Source organism: Somniosus microcephalus, chromosome 2, assembly GCF_052327205.1.
Source record: "Somniosus microcephalus isolate GS21.2 chromosome 2, FLI_Smic_1.0, whole genome shotgun sequence".
NCBI lineage: Eukaryota > Metazoa > Chordata > Chondrichthyes > Squaliformes > Somniosidae > Somniosus > Somniosus microcephalus.
Genome location: NC_140988.1, coordinates 297512682 through 297528245, shown reverse-complemented (window position 1 = coordinate 297528245; position 15564 = coordinate 297512682). Strand labels below are relative to the sequence as shown.

The 15564-nt window shown below is 41.5% G+C and overlaps 1 protein-coding gene across 4 annotated transcripts in view; it reads right to left on the bottom strand.

Moving 5' to 3' along the window:
• Positions 1 to 15564, bottom strand: part of LOC147123467 (putative E3 ubiquitin-protein ligase HERC1) — a 491571-nt gene that overhangs the window by 342655 nt on the left and 133352 nt on the right. For all 4 annotated transcript variants that reach the window (XM_085973371.1, XM_085973346.1, XM_085973361.1 and 1 more), the window contains exons 21-26: positions 12638 to 12764; positions 10370 to 10526; positions 9588 to 9870; positions 8860 to 8953; positions 6616 to 6667; positions 1057 to 1292 (exon numbers count right to left, since the gene is read on the bottom strand). In XM_085973371.1, the coding sequence (XP_085829497.1) occupies positions 1057 to 1292; positions 6616 to 6667; positions 8860 to 8953; positions 9588 to 9870; positions 10370 to 10526; positions 12638 to 12764 (949 nt within the window). The remainder of the gene's footprint in view (positions 1 to 1056; positions 1293 to 6615; positions 6668 to 8859; positions 8954 to 9587; positions 9871 to 10369; positions 10527 to 12637; positions 12765 to 15564) is intronic.

Below are 15564 nucleotides of genomic sequence, written 5' to 3'. Positions count from 1 at the left end.
GGTGAGATGAGGGACTCCCGAGACCTGAAGAAAGGAAGGCTGTAAAGGTAAGTAAAACTTCTTTAAACACTTTACACACACCAAACACACTTACCTCTTCACTCATGCACCCATCACTCACCTGAACACCGGACATCTCGAACCCTCCAAGTCCTTCAGCCCGACGGCCCGCCTCGCTAACTTGGCGTGGTTTGGAGCCGTCAGGAATCCCACACTTCAACATTAAAAATAGGGATTAGGCTAAAAGCTGCCTGTTAACAGGCAGTTAATTGGCACTAATCCCCTTCCCGCCTCGGGGAGGCGGTCCCAGCACAGGTCGGGTAGCCGCCTCCTTTGAAACTGGCATGGAGGCGGGTTGGGTGTGGGATGGGTTCGTGCCCCCCGATTTCGAGATTTTAACCCCCACACGCCTCCAATCCCACCTCCACGGCCCAATGAAAATCCTGCCCATGATCTATCTGTACCTAAAGAAAATTAAGTTATTGGATAGAGGTGTTCAAAATTATGATGAGTTCCCATAAAAAGGGGAACAATTTATAACTGGAGGGCATACATTTAAGATCATGAAAAGAACAAATGGAGAGTTAGGAGAATATTTTTTTTTATACACACAGAGGGTCGTTAGGACATCGAACGTCCTACCAGAACCAGCAGTGATAGCAGAATTCATAATAGCTTTTACTGGGGAGGCAGATAAATTTTTGAAAAAGAAAAATATTAAAATGGAATGGAAGGAGGGCAGGGTTCCAAATAAATAACTTTCACAGAGCTGGCAGAGGTGCAATGGGTTAAATGGCTTCTTTCTGTGCAATAAATTTCTACAATTCTAATGAAATCATTTTGCTAATCGGTTACTGTCATGGCACATTATATTCAAGTTAATAGTAGGTCAGCATACCAGAATAATTTTAATTATTTAAAAAATTAATCCAGCAGTTGTTCCTGAATGCTCCCAACCATTTTATAGCCATATATTTGTAATAGCTGCACAAAGATGAATTCCTACACTTGCATTATTATATGCGCTGATTTTACCAAATACATTAAAACTCCTACCTCTGCCCTTTGTTGCTGGTGACCCATTGCTGTGATAATTGCCTTAGGGTCAGTCTCCTTGCCCGTTTCTTGTTCTACCAGGTTTGAAGTCTGAGTAAGATGTCCACAGAGGAATTGAAAGATATCATTCAGCAAAGGTGCAAATGTAGTTGCCTGGGAATTCTCTGGTGGGCTAATGCACTGTCGTAGCAGCTGCCATGCATCTTTCATAATGCCCAGCGAACACAGTGGCACTCCTAGGTAAAAAGTAAAATAATTCAACAAAATATAAACACCGCAATCCACAAAGTCACAATTGAGCAAGAGAAGTGATTCTAATTTACTCCATGCATACTGTAAGTGTGCTTGTGTTTTCCGATCCCCATAGCAGCCTTTGAAAAATAATTCTCATTATATGGGTACACTGGCAAGGCACAAATTTATTGCCCATCACCAGTTGCCCTTGAGAAGATGGTGGTAGGCCTTCTTAAGCTGTTGCAGTCTGTGTGGTGAAGGTTCTCCCACAATGCTGTTAGGGAGGGAGTTCCAGGATTTTGACCCAGTGACAATGAAGGAACGGTGATATACTGCCAAGTCAAGGTGATGTGTTACGTGGAGGGGAGCTTGGAGGTGATGGTGTTCTCATGCACCTACTGCTCTTGTCCTTCTAAGTGGTGGAGATCCCGAGTTTGGGAGGTGCTGCCGAAGAACCCTTGGTGAATTGCTGCAGTGCATTCTGTATATAGTAAACACTGCAGCCACAGCACGGTGGTTGACAGAGTGGATGCTTAAGCTTGTGGATAGGGTCCGATCAAGCGGACTGCTTTGGCCTGGATGGTGTCGAGCTTTTTGAGTATTGTTACAGCTGCACCCACCCAGGCAAGTGGAGAGTATTCCATCACCCTTCTAACTTATGCCTCGTAGGTGGGGGAGAGGCTTTGGGGAGTCAGGAGACTCTGACTAGTAGCCATGGCATATGTGGCTGCTTCAGTTGAGTTTCTGGTCAATGGTTGATGGTGGGGGACTCAGCGATGGTAATGCCACTGAAGGTCAAGGAACTTGGTTAGGCTGTCTCTTGTTGGAGATGGCCATTTCCTGGCACCCGTGTGGCATGAATCTTCTGCCACTGATCAGTCCAAGCTTGAATGTTGCTGCATGTGAGCACAGACTGTTTCATTATCAGAAGAATTAGAAATGGAGCTGGACACTGCAATCATCAGCGAACACCCCATTTCTCACCTTATGATGCAGGGAAGGTCACTGAAGAAGCAGCTGAAGATAGTCGGTCCCAGGGCACTGCCTTGAGGAACTCCTACAGTGATATATACTGGGGCTGAGATGATTGGCCTCCAACGACAACCATCTTCCTTTGTGCTAGGTATGACTCCAGCCAGGAGAGTTTTCCCCTGATCCCCGTTGACTGCAATTTTACTAGGGCTCCTTGGTGAAGCACTTGGTTAAATGCAGCCTTGATGTCAAGGGCAATCATTCTCATCTCGCCCCTGGAATTCAGCTCATGTCCATGTTTGGACCAAGGCTGTAATAAGGTCTGGAGCCGAGTGGTCCCAGCTGAACCCAAACTGAGCATCGGTGAGCAGGTGAGTAAGTGCTGCTTGATAGAACTGGCGATGACTCCTTCCATCACTTCACTTGTAATTGAGTGTAGGCTGATAGGGCAGTAATTGGCTGGGTTGTATTTGTCCTGCTTTTTGTGGACAGGACATATCTGGGCAATTTTCCACTGATGGGTAGATGTTAGTGTTGTAACTGTACTAGAACAGCTTGGCTGGAGACATGGTTAGTTCTGGAGCACAGCTCTTCAGCAGTGATGTTGTCGGAGCCTGTAGCCTTTGCCGTGTCTAGGTTTATTTTTCCACAGAAACCCCACAGTGCAGATAGAGGCCATTTCGGCCCATCGAGCCTGCACCGACACATATCCCACCCAATCCCCGTAATCCCTACACCAACACATATCCCACCCTATCCCTGTAACCCCACGTATTTAATCCCCCTAGCACTAAGGGTCAATTTTATCATAGCCAATCAACCTAACCTGCACATCTTTGGAGGTAATCAAGTGATACCCCTAGACTATTTACCCATCCCTAGTATTCAGGGGGTACTTTTCCCAAGCCTAGCCATGGAAATCATTGCGTTTCATCATCAGATTTTACAAATAATTGTGGAAGTGACAATGTAGATGTACTAAAGGAAGATGAGGAGCAATGAAGACAATGGCAAAAAAGAACTTGCCTTAATATAGCAACTTTCACACCTTAGAACATCCCAAAGTACTTCATAGCCAATGTACTTTTGAAGTATAGTTAGTTGTAATGCAAGAAAATGCAGCAGCCATTTCAAGGTGCACAGCAAGGTCCCAAAACCAGAAATTAGATAATCAGAAAATCTGTTTTAGTGATGTTGGTTGAGGGATAAATATTGGTCTGGACACTGGGAAAACTCCCCTGCTACTCGTCAAATAGTGCTAAGGGATCTTTTACGCCCACCTGAAGGGACAGACAGGGCCTTGGTTTAACATCTCATCGAAAGATGGCACCTCTAACTGTGCAGTAGTCCCTCAGTACTGCAAGGAAGTGTCAGCTTAGATTACAGACTCGTGTCTTTGGAGCAAGGTTTTAGCCCACAACCATCTAACTCAAGTGTCGAGAGCTTAATAAAGGGTTTGATGAGGTGCCCCACAGGAGGCTCAATACAAAAATCTAAGAATATGGTGCAAGTGGAAATATAGCATCCTGGATAGATAGGGTTGATGGACAAGAAACAAAAAGTTAGTTAAGGTTAGTGGGTTTTGCTCAGATTGGAAAAGGGTTGTAAATGGTGTACCCTAGAGGGCCGTGCTGGGCCCACTTTTATGTTCAGTATATATAGACGATTTGGACTTGGCATTTGGAGTGTAATATTGAAACTTGCTGATGATACAGAAGTAGGGGTTTGGTAAACAGCAAGGATTACATGGAGAACTTTAGGAGTACATAGACATGTTAGCAGAATAGGCAGCCAAACGGCAAGTGCAATTTAATGTGAAGAAGTGCAAAGTAATGGCCCGGACTCTGCAGTCAGTGGCGAACAAATGCCGCTAGCCATTCATTAGACTTACATTTGCCCAACAGACTTTCTCTGGGCATTTGCATTGGTACTTGCGGTGATTAAAAATCCATTTCAGTGCGGCACCCTCTACAGGGGATCTGGGATCTGTGTGAACAGGGCAAGCAACTCTCTTTAACCACTTAGATTGAAGAATTCTTAATGCGGTGCGCAGAGTCTAAACCAGGAAGTGTAAGTTAGAATAGTTAATTCAATCCCAAATCATGTATAGAAAGAGAAATAAAGAAAGAGAGGGAAAGAGAGAAAAAAAAGAAAGAAAAAGTAAAAAAAAGTTTTTTAAAATCTCCAACAACACAGGTACACTATCCCTTATCCGAAAGCCTTGGGACCAGCTGAGTTTCAGTTTTCGGAATTCAGAAGGTATTATTATAAGACTGGGAAATTTGTATTTAATATAAATTGTAAAAGTTCAGGCTACCTCTTGCGACTGTTCCGTGTCTCATTCCCCTTCCTGCTTCTCTGGAAAGCCGGATATCGGCTGACTCCTACGAAGCTGGCCCGCAAATCAGGTCGAGGGTCGGGTGGGGGAGAAAAGAATAATCGGTCGGGGGGGTGGGGTCGGGGTCAGGGGGGGTGGGTCGGGGTCGGGGGTGTCAGGGTCGGGGGGGGGGGGGGGGGGGGGTGTGTCGGGGTCGGGTCCGGGGGGTAGAAAAGAATATCGGACGGGCCGCGGTTCAGGTCGGGTCGGGTCGGGGGGAGAAAAGAATATCGGACGGGCCGCGGTTCGGTTCGGTTCGGGTCGGGGGGGAGAATAGAATATCGGACAGGCCGCTGTATTGTTGAGTTCACTCTCCCGGTACCTCCTTCCCACTGCCCGGCTCGGCCTGCAATCTCCTACCCAGGAAGGAACTCTGTGACCCTCTGCCTTGCTCAGCGTAAGTCGTGTGCCACTCTGGTCATGTCGTGCACACGACTTACGCTGAACAAAAAAACTTTCGGTTTTTAGAGGTTTTCAGAAGTTCGGATAAAGGATCGTCTACCTGTAATTAAAATCTGAAGGAATGCAACTCCACATTTGTAAAATTCAATTTTCAGTGCCAGAGAGGTTGTTTGGCAGTAATTAAGACTCATCATGCCATTAAAAAGTTACTACACTGGAATGGACAAACCCTAACTTTTTCTGGCAATTTTAGTGGGTATCTATCACGTGGGAGGAGAAACAAGGAATGAGAGTATATACTCAACAGAAAGATACTGATGTGTATGGATTTAAACACATAATTCTCTGAAAGTCCAGGTACAGGTAGATAAAGCCATAAAAAAGACCTATATCATTTTGGGTTTTGTAAATAGGGACATCGACTACAAGAATGAAGAGGTATGCTAAATTTGCACAAGGCAGTGGTTAAGCCACAGTGATAACTGTGTGCAGTTTAGGGCGCCCCATTACAGGAGAGACATTTAAGCCATAAAGAGCATAGAGCGTAGATTCACCAGGAGAACACCTGGAAACTATAGAGTCGAGATTTCCCTTGTAAAGACAATAACAACTTACATTTATATAGCGCATTTAACGAGGCAAAACGTCCCAAGGCGCTTAACAAGAGCGACATCAATAAAAACATTTTTGACACCGTGCCACAGGAGATATCAGGACAGATGACCAAAAGCTTGGTCAAAGAGGTAGGTTTTAAGGAGGTGGAGAGGTTTCGGGAGGGAATTTAGACATAGGACAAATGGCCTCCTTCTATGCTGTAAAGTCCAATGGTTCTATCTGTGTCCATGATTCCTACATTACAACAGTGACTACACTTTTTGAAGTACTTCATTGGCTATTAAGCGCTTTGGGATGTCCCGAGGTAGTGAAAGGCACTATATAAATGCTTTCTTTTTATAATTTTCATTCTTATTCCTAACAAGATATTTATTTAGCTCCTTTTTGAAGCAACTACCCAACGTACCACTACTGTTTTTGCTGGCAGACATCCATTATTCTAGGGAGGGAATGTTTCTTCTAATTTGATACTTATGTCCTCTATTTCTAAGCTTGGAGTTCCATATTATTTCTAGCTTGCAGCATTTTAAAGACCTGGATCGCATCCTCTTTCAATGATTTTCTCTGATGCAACCAAGTTCAGGTTTGTGAGTGTCTCTTTGCAACATGAGCTGCAAGTCATGGAATCAGCCTTGTTACTGCTGTTCGAGATCTTATTCAATCGATTGTCATTTTGAAGGTTGCATGCTCAAAACTGTACAAAGCATCCCAAGTGCGACCTTGCCAATGATGCACACAAGATTAGATCAGTGTAACTTGCTTAGTCTTGTAATCAAATGTCCTTGAAATGCCTCCCAGTGCTTATTTAGTCTGGTTGGGAGAAGCTTCACATTGACTGCATACTTTGTGATAAGCAAGTAATTGTATCCACTTTTTTGACAACAGCTAATTATTTAGAGACTACATGGACAATAAAGTTGACAAGCTGCTTGCATTTACTATAAACCTGGAAAACATACCTAATGTGTGCTCAGATGATCTTGATTGCATTCTTGATTGACCTTCAGAAAACTAGAATACAAGACATTAAACCAATTTAGAATGACTAAAGCAACTGCAAAATTCTGCAACAAGCCATCAACTACTTTTGTAACCTAGATGGATCAGGAATTTGATAGCCAGCTCTTCCAAGGACGACACTTTTCAATCACAACATAAACCATGTTCATGCTCCAGAAATATGTATACGGAATGAAATAGCTATCAACTAGGTATTTAACACAGGGAATCCAGAAGTTGAACTAGCAATTCTGGCATTGCACCCGAGAAAAGGAAAGGTGTTCCATCATCAAGCAGGTAGCAAAAAGGTTCTTACAAGTTCCATGCCAGGATGCTGTTTGCAAGTGCACTGCCATAGATCTGTGGCTCTGATAACAGGGGAAGATTTTGAGGAAATTTCAGAAACAGTTTTTAAATCAATAGTTCATATTATATAACCAAATCATTCTAACCATCAATATTAGTTTTACAATTAGCAACAACTATCATATCTCTAATTGGCATCATTGAATTCAGGTTAATACCATAGATTCTAAAATTCACATTTACACTTGATTTCTAGATTTCCATCATACCCAAAGTGGGAACTTTTACAATTAATATATAACATATACCCAAGGAAAACAACATTTCCTAGCCATTACTTAACATTACAAAGCATTACTTTGCATCTGTTGTTAATTGGCCTTGTAAGAAATTGGTGCCTGAATTGGTAAACATATTAAATGCGTGATTGCTTCATGATCCAGTGCACAAGAGGCATCTGGTTCAGCTCCATTTGCACCGTTTAGGTTTCCCCTTTTAGTCCGAGTTCCCTCTTGCTGTTGAAGTGCTGAAGGAATACCGTTTGCTCAGCATTATGTCTTTCCAAGGTGTTCAATACCATGTAAAATAATGGAATCAATTATCAGTAATAAACTCGAGGATTATCTGTATAATAAAAACCTAGTAAACAGCAGTCAACATGGATTCAGAATAGAAGATTTCGCCTGACCAACTTCTTGGCATGAGACAGTGAAAACCCACCAACTGTGATGTTCCTAGACTTGGTAATGGTAAGTGACCCACACAACATGGGATCCTTCAGCAACAGCAACCACAGAAATGATCAAGTTTGATATAATCTAGAACTCAAATACTTAGCCAGGGACATAGCCTTGCTAACAAAGAAACGAAGGACAGTTTTTAAAAAATGTGACTGGGAGTGTGTTCAACATCACTTCAGTAAAACACCTTGGAAAGGCATAATGCTGAACAAACAGGGTTCCTTCAACACTTCACAAGAGGGAACTCGGACTAAAAGGGGAAACAATCGGTGCAAATGGAGCTGAACCAGATGATGAGCATAAGACAGTTAATATTTGAACAATTATTTCCTCCAAGTATTCACTAGGGAAGACATTAGCAATGTGAATTAATGACTTCAATACAAATTAAACAAAAGTCCTAGAGATAATAAGTTCGTTACAAAAAATTCTCCAGGGATAGATGGCATTTATCACAGAGTACTGATAGACAAGGGAGGAGATCTGTGTTGCATTTACAACCATTATAAAGAAACACTGGGGCGGTAGCTATAAATTGAAAACAGGCTGTGGGGTGCCCATTTCCAAAAAGGATGACAAAGCAAATGGAGGCAACTACAACCCCATTAGTCTCACTTCAATACCATGTAAAATAATGGAATCAATTATCACTAATAAACTCAAGGATTATCTGTATAATAAAAACCAATAAACAGCAGTCAACATGGATTCAGAATAGAAGATTTTGCCTGACCAACCTTCTTGGCATGAGACAGTGAAAACTCGCCAACTGTGATGTACCTAGGACTTCCAAAAAGTATTTGACAAAGTTCCACACAAAAGGCTAATAGTTAATGGGAATGGACTGAAGGATAGAGGAGTTATGTGAGAATGGAGGGGCCGGAGGGTACCCCAAGGATCAGTATTGGGATCACTACTGTTTTGAATTTACAACAGCAGTCTGGATTCAGAAATTCAATGCAAATTGGTTAAATTTCCAGATGATGCTAACAAGAAAGGGCAGTTGATTCTAAGACAGCAGCTCAGTAAATATAAAAAGGAGCTAGACAAGTACTTAAATGGTAGAACAATAGATCAGTTAGTACGCTTTGCCACCATTGATTGACAGTTTTCAAGTGCCGAATGGTCTACAACTTTCTAGGAGTGTGCAACACATACTTCTTTATTCACTTGCTTCCTTGCATCAGAGTCACTTTGATTCTGTCTGAGTCTTGCCCGAAATGATTGCTCCTCTTGTGCAGAAGTTCCTTTCCTATGAAAAATAAAAATGTTAATTTTATTTTAAGAAGCTAAAAGTAGAACAACATCTAATTTATATCTTCCAACTGTCAAGCATGTATTTGGTCTGGCACAAAATGGGGAGGAAGCCAGCAGAGCTAGCAAACACATACTTTCCTGTGACTTCAAAACTATGGAACTTCTTGCCTCCACCAGCCTTCCCTTCCTCCTACAACCAATAGAATTTTAAATCGCACAATCACAGCATCTTGATCCAAGTCATTTTCATCCTTTTTTTTCCCCCCAAAAGAAAGTGCCCTCCACTATTGGTCTCGGTTTCTCAAATGAGATGGTGGTGGATACAGATTCAGTAGTAGCCTTCAAAAGGGAACGGGATAAATACTTGAAGGAGGAAAAAATTGCAGAAATATGGGGAAAAGAGTGGCAGAGTGGGACTAACTGGATTGCTCTTCGAAAGAGTTGCGCAGACTCGATGGGCCGAATGGCCTCCTTCTGTGCTGTGCTATTCTATGAGCGAGAAAGAGGAATGTTTCTATGTTTCTATGAAGCGAGAGAGGAAGCAGGGACAGGAGGAAAGAATAGAAAGTGGATGGAAGGAAGGAAAAAAGAAATGAAGGGGAGGGGGAAAAAGAACTTCAATGACTGACCTAGTTTTAACTAATATTGGCTTTTCTTGCCATCCTTTCTCCAGCCACATGGCTCTTACTCCAAGAATGAGGAAGGCACAGCGTAAAATTACATAGTGGCACGTGGAGATAAAAGAATACTGGTCTTCTGAATCCTTTCTTTTTTCTTTCTGAGCAGTTTCAGTTTCTGGAATTTCCGCGCTGCCTGTACTGTTAGGCCGGGTACTTGTGCCTGAGTATTCATATACAGTTTCATTTTCATGGTGACAAGTTGCCTTTCGAGCTAGGAAACATTCCAAAACCTCTGCAACATGGGGAAAGAATAATTAACATCTTAAGGGTACATTTCAATACCAACTTACTTGCATATAATTTTGCAACAGGAATTATATTAAACAATAAGTAGCCCGGTTTTCATTATTTTTCCTCCCATTTTAAATCACTGTCCCGGAATCATGGAAACTTTACTGTACATTTCACAATGTAGCTTTCAGGATTTTCTACATTAACAAATACATATTTTGTCTAAACAGATCCCAGTTTTAACAATCAAGGAATGCCACCATTATGAACCCATAATAAGATAATATAACATTATGACGTTTTTGAGGAACATGAAAAGGCTGAGTTATTTTTGTTATGCACAAGGTGCCTTGTTAAAAGTTTTACGAAAGTTTTCTAAACATTTTGTAGATGTTACACTTTTGCACGTAGGTTTATAATTACAGTTCTTCTTAAAGGCATATTATATATCAAAAAGGTTACAAAGTTGGCAAAAGTCAATGCAATCTCAGTTTACACACTGCTTATCTTTGGGAAATCCTCCGTGTCCAGTAGTACAATCTCCCTTTCCATATTGTACTGTGGTTCTTCTGATTGTCTAATATTCTCAGTTTGCTCAGCAGAAGTGCTACAGCTTTCTTGTGGCTCATCCTCAACATTATCCGAGATATCTGAAAGCTAAAAATACAAAATAGACAGACATACTAATATACAGAACATACTATTCTTAGCAGATGCAGTACATTTAATTATTATTACTCTTCAGGTTTAGTATTCTTTCTCAGAATATAGTTATCGTCCTCAAACTTTGATTAGATTACTTTCCAATTAAGAAAAACCACAAGATTGCCTGATTCTATGAAGAACTTTTTAGTAGGAAGTTCAAGTCTTAGAGCCTACAACAAAGGGTTCACCTGGCCAACATCAGCATTTTTAATCAGAGAGAGAAGGGGAGGAGGAGAGTATCAATAATGTGCTGGAAAATCACCTCTATTTAATTTACTTTACACAAATAGCAAATGGCAATAACAAAATTTACCATAATGATGTAGTATGAAAAACAATTTATATATACCCACAATGGATTTCCTGTGGCATTGCTCACTGAAAGTGAGGGGATAGTGTCTACCCCTTGCATGTCTCAGTTGTGTGCTGTTTTATGTCTGTCTCTCTCTTCTGCATCTCTCTTATCTCTAATTTCTTTCGATCTTGCTCGTACTTTGATTCTTCTCTCTCTCTCATTTTTCCCTTTCCTTTTGGGTGGGAGGGCGTAGTTGGGAAAATGAGCTGCTGAGGCATGCAGGTCATATTTTCCAGTGCCGGGTGTGGGCTTGTAGGCATCGGTGACTCCGTTCACAAGTCCAACCAACTGACTGTCCTTCCTGCAGCTTCAATAGCTCCAATAGAAAAGAAAATTGGGCGGGGTGTAAAACTGGCTGTTGATATATTGACAATATCATATTGTCATTCCTAATAGATGAGCTACCATGTCTGCTCTGCTTTGTTAAAAAACACAGCCAGGTGCCATTGTATCTTTTATTTGGATGACAAAGGCTTGTGAAACTTGGACTCAAGTATTTAACCAGTCAGAACTGGGAAACATAGATATAGAAACATAGAAGATAGGAGCAGGAGTAGGCCATTCAGCCCCTTGAGCCTGCTCCGCCATTTAATGAGATCATGGCTGATCATCCAAATTCAGTACCCTGTCCCTGCTTTCTCCCCATATCCCTTGATCCCTTTAGCCTTAAGAAATATATCCAACTCCTTCTTGAATATATTTAATGAATTGGCCTCAACTGCCTTCTGTGGTAGAGAATTCCACAGGTTCACCACTCTCTGGATGAAGAAATTCCTCCTCATCTCAGTCCTAAATGGCTTACCCCTTATCCTTAGGCTGTGACCCCTGGTTCTGGACTCCCCCACCATTGGGAACATCCTTCCTGCATCTAGTCTGTCTAGTCCTGTTAGAATTTTATTAGTTTCAATTAGATCCCCTCTCATTCTTCTAAACTCTAGCGAATATAAGCCCAATCGACCCAATCTCTCCTCATATGTCATCCCTGCCATCCCAGGTACCAGAAATCATAGGCCCATTGCTTTAACTTCAATTAATGAAATTCTAGAAAACTAACAGCATCTGTAGAGTATTAGAAACACAAAAAGAAATATTAACATTTGTTACTTTTGTCCAAATATAAAGAAATTTACTGAAAACCTGGAAAAGGTCATTAAAAAAAAATCCTGCAAAATAACAACATGCATTTATACAAAAAATGTCTCAAAGCATTTCACAAATGGAAACAGACTCAGGGAACTCAGCCATGGAGGGAATACAGGAAACTTTCGATTAACCGGCCCCTAAATAACCGGAAATGTCGGTTAACCAGCAAAATTCAGGAGAATTCAGGAGTAGGTTCAGGTAACTTTTATTACTTTTTTTACTCCATTTGTTGCTGTGCAAGGGTGTAGCTGCAGCTGTTGCTAAGCTACAGAGACGCTTGCAACTTGTGCCGATTGTTCTGAAGCTGTAAGCAACAGAGTTTGTTGCTTTATACGGAGCTCTGAGCTCCGTATCTTTTACTATAGCGTTCGGTTATCCGGAATTGTTGATGAGCCGGCACAATGTCGGTCCCGTCCGTGCCGAATAACAGAAAGTTTCCTGTAATTAGAAGTGGTGACTGAAGGTCGAGTCAAAAGGCCAGTTAGAGGTCCCAAGGGTACAGGAGGGGATATAATTTGTAGAACTACAGGATACATTATGTATTAACATTAGGTTAATCTTTTACCTGTCGGGACCAAGTAGGCAATTGAACATTTGCAGTGTTATAGACAACGTTCTTTTGAGCCAGGACAGCACTTCTAACCTTGAAGACACATTGATATACTTCCACAAGTCTCTCACTGGGCTGGCACCTGCAAAACAATATGGAGCATCTGGCAAGTAATATGCTTTCCAATGAAATTGCAAATTTTGTATGTGTCAAGAAAGTGGAGTGTGGAAAATATGTCCATCTGTACCATGTTTCTGGCACACAGATCACCAAATAAAAATGTTTTTTTTTTTTTTTTTTTTTTAATTCCCTCTGCCCTCCGATTTTCTCCCTCATCAGTGCTTTCCTAAATTAGTGAGCTATCGGTGTTTAGATTCTGTATGGCTGGCAATCCTCCAGTAGTTCACCCAAGTTGCCATTCTTTATGAATGAGCCTGGAGTATGAATATCAATAGAAAATGCTGGAAATGCACTGACGAAAGGTCGACTTGAAACATTAACTCTGTTTCTCTCTCGACAGATGCTGCCTGGCCTGCTAAGTATTTCCAGCAGTACTGTTTTCTTTCAGATTTCCAGCATCTGCAGTATTTTGCTTTTGTATGAATAGCAATAGTGTACTTGACCATGGGGCCATCATGAAAGCTCAACTAAATCTATTCATTCCATCACATTACTGCAAAACATACTACAAGAAACTTTCGTTTAACCGGAGGTTAAATGTCCGGAAAACTCTATCTACCGGCAAAATTCAGGAGCCGTTTCCTATAAGTTGCTTTACTTCTCGTTGCTTTTTTTTCCTCCAGTCAGGCTCTGCAAGGTCTGGCTGAAGCTGTTGCTTAGCTACAGAGACGCTTTTAAGCTGTGGCCGACTGTTTTGAAGCTGTTGCTAAGCAACAGGGTTTGTTGATTCACACGGAGCTCAAAAGCTCCGTATGTTTTAACATTAGCGCTGGATCCTACGGCAGTTTTAATGGTACGGCACCAGCTCGGTCCCGTCAGTGCCGGATACCAGAAAGTTTCCTGTACAACCCATAGCTTCAGAAATAACTATTATCTCTCAAAGTTAAAATGTCAAATTTAACTCATCTGTTTACGACAATGAGAATCAAAATTCCTAACATTAAAGGTTAAGATCATAACTAATTCTGATCTGTTCAGATATTTATGGCATTGAATTTCCATCTCTTGGGTTGATACTAGTCCAACGTTGATAATGGTTTTCTACGAGGTTCAAAAATTACGATTTAAACTTAGTGGGTCAGAAATTCGGGTCGGAGGCTTCCCGCGGGTGCAAGCCCCCGACCTGCACTTACCTAGCGCGCCTGCCGTTGTGCTGTGGGCCCGCGTGGGATTCCGACCCTGGGCCTCCTCCAGCTGACGGCGCGCAGTGCTTGCGAATCCCAGGGGCGCAGTTAGTTCGAAGCGTCCCCTGGGATCACGTGGGCCATGGAGAGCCAATCGTAGCAGGGAATCTCTATTCATAGATTTGACAGGAAGACCTGTCAAATCTATGAATACAGATCGACCTCAAAACCTAACTAAAACTTCAAATAATAATTTTTTTTTAAATCACGTTTTAAAATAGTTATATATAAATTACATAAAATAACTTTTAAACAATAATTTAAATTTTTGAAAAAATTAATTACAGTTTCTAACAGGGCTAAAAATAAACTTACCTTTCTTTAAAGTATTTAAAAATAATAAACCTGTGGAAATTTTTTTTAAATTTAACTTAATTCACCACTTACCTTGTTAAAAGCAGGCCTTGCGACTGCTTTTTAAACGCGCAGCTGCTAGAGACTTACCCTCCCGGGGAAACCTGTAAAAAAAACGGAAATTCCAGGCGTACGCGCTGCCTCTCCGGCGCACGCGTTTGACCTGTGAACCCCTTCCTTCAAGGGAACAGAAGTTCCGGTTTCCAGCGCATGCGCAATGCATGCACAGAACCGGCAATTTCGTTGGCCCTACGCGCGAGTACACAGCGCGTACTCACCCGTGGGGACCCGAATTTCTGGCCCACTAGTAAAACTTTAAATAATTTCCATAAGCAAATTATAAATATTTCATTAATATTCTTAACACTTTACCTGCACCTTTATCCTGTTTGTTATAAGAAACATAGAATGATGCAGCACAGAAAGTCATTCGGCCCATCGTTCCTGTGCCAGTTCTTTAAAAAAGCTGGCCAATTAGTCCCATTGCTCTGCCATTTACCCATAGCCCTGCAAACTTTTCCCCATCAAAAAAATTCTCGTCTCCCCTCTGGTTCTTTCGCTAATTACCTTAAATCTGTGTCCTCTGATCATCAACCCTTCTGCCATTGGAAACAATTTCTCCTTATTTACTCCATTATTTTGTCATTATTTTGAACACCTCTATTAAATCTCCCCTAACATTCTCTACTCTAAGGAGAATAACACCAGCTTCTTTAATCTCTCTATGTAACTGAAGTCCCTCATCCCTGGTATCATTCTAGCAAATCTCCTTTGCCCCCTCCTGAAGGCTATGACATCCTTCCTAAAGTGTGGTGCCCAGAATACTCTAGCTGGTACCGAACCAGTGATTTATAAAAGCTTAGCATAACTTCCTTGCTTTTGTACTCCATGCCTGTTTATAAAAAGGGAAGACTTCTAGGGCATAAAAACCCAAAAGGAAAAGTGATCCAACCATGGCTTACAAAAGAAAGTAAAGCTAGTATTAAGTCAAAGGAGGAAGTTTATAAAGTTGCCAGAAAAAGCGGTCAGCCTGAGGATTGGGCTCTTTTTAGAAATTAGCAAAGGGGGACCAAGAAATTGATAAAGGGAAAATGGAATATGAGCACAACTGGCGAAAAATATAAAAACGAGATTGTAAAAGCTTCTATAGATATGTGAAAAGGAAAAGACTGGCAAAGGTAATTGTAGGTCCTTTACAGTCAGAGATGGGAGAATTTATAATGG